Raw genomic sequence first — 6,946 nt, 5'->3', positions numbered from 1 at the left:
AATCATTTCCAAACTTTATCTACCATTAATATGACATATAACCTGTACAACTCAACTGGGAAAAATAGATCCTTTAGGCTGTTTTTCTTCAGTTGGAAGTGGGTCCTTAGTCAAGGTTGAGGGTATTATGAACAGTTTTAAATCGCAGTCAGTGTTAGGACAAAACCTTGAGGCTTGTGCTAGAAAGCAAAACAACAAAAAACATTCAAGAAAAGCCTAACAGAACACCTGAACTTTAATCTGGGGATAATTAAAGGCACTTTAAATGGTGGCAGGTGTGTTCTGACTCCCTTTTAACGAGTTTAAATGCGATTGGTTAATTCTGAACACAGCCACATCCCCAGTTATAAAGCGGTGGTGCATAGATGTTGCAACCACATTATCTCAGTTGTTTATCTTAAGCTCCCCACTCTAAAATGCATCATTTTTTTAGTTGAGTTTTATAGGTTATTCTGCACATGAATGGTGGAAAAAGTTTTTCATATCTGAAAAACCTAGGTGTTCAGACTTTTTACATCCATACCACTCCATCACTCCCATTCTGTCCTCCTTGCACTGGCTCTGTTTTTTTTTTCTGATAACTGTAAAAGGTTGTGATTCTGTAATTTATGTGACTGAATTCTCACTATTGTCAAGCACTTAGTGATTCCTCTATGTGAAAAGTGCTTCATAAATAAAACACAATCGTCACAATTGACTAGATTACAATGCGCTTCCCTTGTGTAGGATGAGTAGTCATACATGAGTTTTCATTTAACCTCGTTTCAAAAGAAAGCAAACCAAATATTAAGTGATGAATAGTTTAATAGAGACATAAATCAAAACGGAACAGTTCCTGTGAATGTCTGCCCTTGCTTTTGAACATTTAAAAAGATCTGCATGACCAGAGCAAAAGCAGAGCTACATTAACTGTAGGGTGCATCTATTCAGAATGTATTTTCCCACACATATTTCCTCCCTGGAACACAGGTAGAGTCCACACAGCCTTTACTCATTCAGACGAACACGTATCCCTTTGGAGTTTGCTGTTTGTGAGGCATCATTCTTCCAGCCTTACGCCTCACGCCGCTTTCACTTCTCCCAGCCTTTACCACCGGGCTGAGTGGGCAACCTCAGCCCCACCAGGCCCGCCACCTCATCTGGGCTGCGTTCTCCCTTTCCGTGGTAAAGGTTGTGCAAGGCTTTGTGGTTCCTTGAGGATGCCAGCAGGCACAGGTATGTTTGTGAGGCATGGAACGCCTCCTGCTGGGCGCGGCAGTACCTCTCTCCTGTCACCTGCGGGAGAGGACAATTCATTAAACCTAACACCATTCATTAATTACAACTGACATGAAAAGGTAAAGCCAGGATGTGGCAAACTAACATCATAAGTGCATTTACTCATGTGCATTCATCACCAGCTTTTCTGAGTCAAAATTATTCTAATTTATCTGGCAAAGCAAGTGATGCTGGCATTAAGCATTTGGTCCAGTCCCTTATATTTTCACATATACATTATGTCCCCGGGTCATTTTTTGAGTTTCAACAAATATACACTGACATGCTCGAGTCTTCCTGCTGGCTGTTTTGCATCACTGCACATGCATGCAGCCAGCGTGGCGAGCCTTGTGCTCTCAAGCATTAATAATCAAAGCTTTAAGCCTATATGCTTTAACAATCCAAATGCTTCATTTCAATAGGCAGAGTCACTGTGTTTGGGTAACCCATCCATCCATCCATCCATCCATTTGCTATTGCACTTGTCCTCATTAGGGTCGTGGGTGAGCTGAAGCCAGTCCCACCTGGCTAGGCGAGAGGCGGGATACACCCTGGACAGGTCTCGAGTCAATCGCAGGGCACAAAATAATAGACATAACATCATTCACACTCACACCCTTTGGACAATCCTAGAGTCTTCAATTAACCCCCAAAAAAGCATGCTTTTAGGATGTGGGAGGAAGCTGGAGTACCAAGCGCAGAGAAAACCCATAGTAGGGAGAACATGTTTACTGGAGATTCAAACCCAAAACCTCAGAACTGTGAGGCAGACATAACTAGGCCGTCATGCTGCCCTGTTTGAGTAAACCCACAGACGGGGGAAAAAGAGAAAGAGTAACAAGATCAAAATTCTGTTCGCAGAACACTCATAACAAACGTGAGTATAAAAACACTAAATATGGATGCATAATCTATAATATGAGTTCCAGAGGGGAAAAAAACTACATTCTGTTTGTTTCTTTAAAGAAAAATGTATTCTAACCAGTTACCATGAAAGATCATCAGATGGGCTGCGAGAAATCATCTAAATTAACCTAAATGGTCCGAGAATTATTTATTTACTACTACTATCTATGGCAGCGATAGGGACAGACAAAATTAAAATCAAATAACAGACTAACAGCTTTGTGTCCAACTACAAACCTAAATTTCATACTGAGTACTGAGTAAATTCGAGAGTAAATCAAGACGTGATCATCATTATTTCAGTATAATGTAAGGCAGTTTTTTGACGTTTGGTGGTGTGCCGTGATATATATATATATATATATATTTTTTTTTAAACAGATGCCTTGGCTCAATAATGGTTGGGAAACACTAATCTACATATTCCTACATCTGCTGCAGCTTCTCATGTTAACTAAGAATCATACTGAGAAGTAGCTACATTATATTGCATTAATTTTAATGTAATATATAAGAAACACTCTCAGTGTGTTATCAAATGAATGCCTCTTTGGGACGTCGCCAACCCCGAAGTAAGCATGATTATGCTTAGTAATGGCGCAATTTAGACACAGCTCTAAAACGGGATGGGATGTCAATGCAATGTGCACGTGGACCCAACGAAGTGTCTACTAGTGTGCAATTCCACGCTGGGTTACAGTACTGCAGTGCTATGCTAGTTAGCTGTTAGCATGCCCTTGAGGTGAGGGATGCACTCGTACTACACAACAAAACATCTGTTGGCGGGCATTCACATGCATTATGTTTTAAAGATCACTGAGCCTGAAAATATTTAGACCCATCTAAAAAAATATTCAAACTTACAGGGGAAACACCACTAACTGTGCATCGTTGAACCTAAATTAGCTGGCGGAAAGAGGAAACTTGCCTGATTTTTTCGAAACTGATCCGTAACGTAGTTGTACGCTAGTGACCGCTTGTAATGTTGCCCTTGCATGGCCCGCAGTTCTTTGAGTATTCCTCTGTAGACGCGTAAGGAGGATGGTGACGCTGCCATCTTGGGAAAAGTGTTGTGATTCTGGAGCGCCGCCGTCGCTGTCTGGGCTCACCAAGCAGACCATCTCAATCCAACGTCGCATCATCGATCAATTACGTTCAACCACAAGATGGCGATGTGTCACCCGTAGACAATCATAGCACTGTCTTCTTGGCACGGACCTCCAACACAAACGACGTTACTTCATGGAGAAAGGTAACACCAATTCCGTTTGCAATACACGCGCTCTGTTTACATGTGACGTTAACACAAAAAGTCACAAAAGTTTTGATACAAACACTGTGCAGTTGTCTCATCTTGTGTGTGTGGCGCCATTGTGTTTTTGTCATAACGAGCAGTTGGTACTTCGACACTTGCGACATGCAATTTTAGGCTGCCCAAACTCACTTCAGTAGATGGAGTTTAAAAAGAAGCTATAACCAGTGCAACCTTTATTGAGTCAAGGTTATGGGTGTGTAAAGTAGCCAAAAACTGTACTCAAGTAAGAGTACTGTTACTTTGTAATTATCTGACTAAAGTAAAAGTACAAAAAAAAAGTCTTCCAAATAATTACCTGAGTAGTTATTCTGTAACCAAATTACTCAAGTACTGAGTAACTAGTGACTAACTTATGATTTATTTATCTTTTATAAATGTGAAACACAGCAACAAATAAAATAGGAATGGGCAAATTCAGGAATTGCCCAACAATGTCACTTTAACTAAAACAATAATGTATGTATATTTAAATAAAATAAAAAGGTAAGGCAAATTTTAACCACATGAAATGGTCTCAAATTAACTCACTTTTTTTTAATACACTTGAAACTGTACAATAGGCTTACCAGGCAGAGATTATTAATTATATAATTATGTATAATTTTTTTAATGTTAAAGTTCAACAAGGTGGTTTCACCCACATCCACATTTAGTAGCAATGCTGACATCAGTTTTATTACTCAAACACAATGTGATTTCTGCCAACTTACATTTTTAGCTTTAGTGCTTGCATGCATTGCTGATTGCTTTTCTCCCTGCGCTCTTTGAAAATGCAAAACACTTTCTACAGTGAAAAACTCCAGCCGGTCTGATTGGGTCGGCGGAACTTCAATTTGCATACACGGGTTGTGGTTGACCTGCTGGTTTTATTCCATAACATTTTGCAAACCGAGACAGCCTCTTGTCTGTTTCTCAAGTTACGAGTGAAGTTCTTGTAGGCTGAAATGTCGACATGTTTAGGCAGTCACAGAGAGATGATGCATGACATATATTAACTTTTCTTTTTTTGTATTCCATCCATTTATCTGTAAAGTACATCTAGATTAGGGCCATGCTTCACGTAATCATGTCATGTCATGTGACTGCCTGGCTCTGTTTGATTGGCGAAATGGAGTCAAACGTCACTAGTGGTAGTAGTAGCTACTAGTAGTCCCCCCGCCCCATCAAAACTGAGCAATGCCCCTGATGTTGGATGGTGTGACATGAAGTTTTGCTGACTAACCAGAAAACGGATACTAGCAATAATAACTATTGTAGATTTAAAAAGACAAACGGAATGTAGCTCAATGTAATACAGTAAAAGTGGCTTTTCTTCTTGATAAAAATAATAAACTATAATTAAAAAGTAGTTTGCATTAAAACTAGGGCTGCACAATGTTAGAAAAAGGAGACATTGTTGGACAGTTTAAAATGGTTCCAATAGAAAAGAAACTGTTCAGTAGAGCGCAGCGGTACAGTTATACTGAGTCATTTGGCAGTAGCTCCTTGCGGTTGTACCTGAGCATTGTAAAGAGGGGAAAAATTCCACCATAATCCTCAGATAAAGCAAAAGAAAGCTGTTATCAGCACTCCTGACAAAAACAAAACTGCATTTTTTTTTTTAACCCGGGTCCTTAGAACTGTGAGGTAGACGTGCTAACCAGTCGACCACCGTGCCGCCACACTGCTTACAGTATATATACATTTTATTGAATAGAGAATTGTTGTTCATTTAACTTTGGTATGGTCTTTTTTTGTGTATGATCTGTGAAAAAACATTTTCTCACTCAAATTTATGTGACAACGCAAGATTGTATAAGTTATGACTTGCTTACCCCAAAGGATGACTTGAGTCGACTTTGAAATTTAGTGAGGACTTGACTTGCCTGGCTTTTGCCACACATAATTTGCGACTTGCTTAAAACGTCAAGATTAAGACTTGCGACTTTAGGACTTTCACAGAGAGTATGTGACTTACTCCCAACTCTGCTCAGTGGGCTGTGGTCCATGTGTTTGCACCAAATCTCAAAGTTGAGAGCTTGTGTACTGATTATTACCTCTAGGGGGAGCCATTCTCTAATTAGTTTGAAACACTGGTCGGGTTCCTAGACATTTGCAGGCTCCCCTCTCCTCCCTGGCGCTCTCGCTTTCTCCCACACTCTTTCAATGAATACTAATGCAGCGAGTGGGCCCACCTCCCATCCTCCCATCTTTTCGCAGGGATGGGCGGGAGAGGGGAGACAGAGCAATTCCAGCTTCATATCTTTTCCTCATGAGGTTGGCAGTGCTTGACTAGCAGCAGCCCCCTGTATGCCTTTTTTTCCTCCCACTGTGTGTTGCTGCTGCAACAATGTCTTACCTGTGTGAGTGGCACCACACGTCCAAGCAGAGTTGAGAGACAGAGGAATCAGAGGACACCTGTGCCTGCTTTTTCCTCATCTGGATGGGAAGCTTTTTTGGGGAAGAGAGCGAGAAGAGAGCAGAAGGCAGCCGGGGAAGGGGAACAACTGGCACTAGCCAATCCCCCTTTCCGCACATTAACTGGAGACAACGGAGGCCACTGGAGTATTTGCTTTTATCTTTCGTTTTCTTTTCTTTTTTTTTCTCATCGCGCTGCTGGGAGTTGCTTTGTCTGTTCATTTGCTGGCTCTCTCAGTTCTCTGTCTTCTTATCTATTTTGCCATTTATCTGGTCAACAATTTTTTCTATTTATGAGCCAGACAAGGAGGGAGAGAGAAAAGAAAGAAGAAAGGGGAAGGGGATTTTTTTTGCCCCTTTTTTCCATTTTTTTTAATCACTCTTCATGAATTCGTTCTCCCCTCTCAATTGCTTTCACCTCGAGCCCTTTCTTTCCCTGTGCAGCTCACGCTCCCTCCTCCCTTCACTGCCTCCTCCTCTCTACGCCACTCATTGTCCACTCATAACTTTGGCTACTTTTTGAATCCACCAAATGTGCTAATTCCTTGATCTCACGATGAAGACATTTTAATTGGCTCCCCTCTCTTTTCTACTTTTTTACTTTTGTAACTTTCACTATTTGCTCCCTCCTATGTTTTCCTCCTTCCATACTATGCATCCTTTTTTGGCTGGTTCTAAAATCTAACCATAGGTAGGTCTATTTAGTTTTTAGTGCATGTAATTGTCTTGTTTTCTTGTGTTAGCAATGTTTTTTTTAAAGAACTGTTGCGTGCATTTGCTATGCACAACTGGACACACACACACACACACACACACACTTTGACTCCAATTGACATATTCTTGCCTCCATATCAATTCTGTAATATTTTTTGTTCTCTTCGACTACAATCACAGCCCTGTGTCATCAAGCAAGGACCTCCTCCTGCTGGCATTGTCATCAAATCACATTCCGGCAGCACTATCGTTTCGGTGTTACTGCACAAAAAGTCTGCTCTTGTAATCTCATTAAACATGGAAAATGTCTTGCGCCTTCCTCCTCCCATGAGCCATCAAGCCCAGTAAGAGAGAGCA

The 6,946-nt window shown here is 40.9% G+C and overlaps 2 protein-coding genes across 3 annotated transcripts in view; one reads left to right on the top strand and one right to left on the bottom strand.

Annotated features, from left to right (window-relative positions):
- Window positions 1-786: 786 nt before the first annotated feature.
- fmc1 (formation of mitochondrial complex V assembly factor 1 homolog) lies at window positions 787-3,297 on the bottom strand. Its single transcript, XM_061748875.1, has 2 exons — window positions 3,092-3,297; window positions 787-1,275 (listed from the first exon to the last, which is right to left on the bottom strand). The coding sequence occupies exons 1-2, from the start codon at window positions 3,218-3,220 to the stop codon at window positions 1,072-1,074; spliced, it is 333 nt and encodes a 110-aa protein (XP_061604859.1). The 5' UTR covers window positions 3,221-3,297; the 3' UTR covers window positions 787-1,071.
- LOC133465783 (glutamate receptor ionotropic, NMDA 2B-like) overlaps window positions 3,297-6,946 on the top strand; it is a 168,931-nt gene continuing 165,281 nt past the window's right edge. Inside the window, exon 1 of one of the 2 annotated variants that reach the window (XM_061748872.1) lies at window positions 3,297-3,415. The gene's annotated coding sequence lies outside the window, so the exon portion shown is untranslated. Of the gene's footprint in view, window positions 3,416-5,717; window positions 6,567-6,946 lie in introns of those variants that run through there. The other variant, XM_061748873.1, reaches the window with a different exon arrangement.

The sequence above is a fragment of the Phyllopteryx taeniolatus genome, chromosome 16 (assembly GCF_024500385.1).
Source record: "Phyllopteryx taeniolatus isolate TA_2022b chromosome 16, UOR_Ptae_1.2, whole genome shotgun sequence".
NCBI classification, from domain to species: Eukaryota; Metazoa; Chordata; class Actinopteri; order Syngnathiformes; family Syngnathidae; genus Phyllopteryx; species Phyllopteryx taeniolatus.
The sequence above is the reverse complement of the archived record's forward strand: the minus strand, read 5'-3'. Positions and strand labels throughout refer to the sequence as shown.

Bases quoted from the DNA above. Each gene is read 5' to 3' on its own strand.
- fmc1 (XM_061748875.1), bottom strand. From the start codon at position 3,220: ATGGCAGCGTCACCATCCTCCTTACGCGTCTACAGAGGAATACTCAAA. The intron at 1,276-3,091 runs GCAAGTTTCCTC...CCTCTCCCGCAG, and splicing joins ATCAGTTTCGAAAAAATCAG to GTGACAGGAGAGAGGTACTG.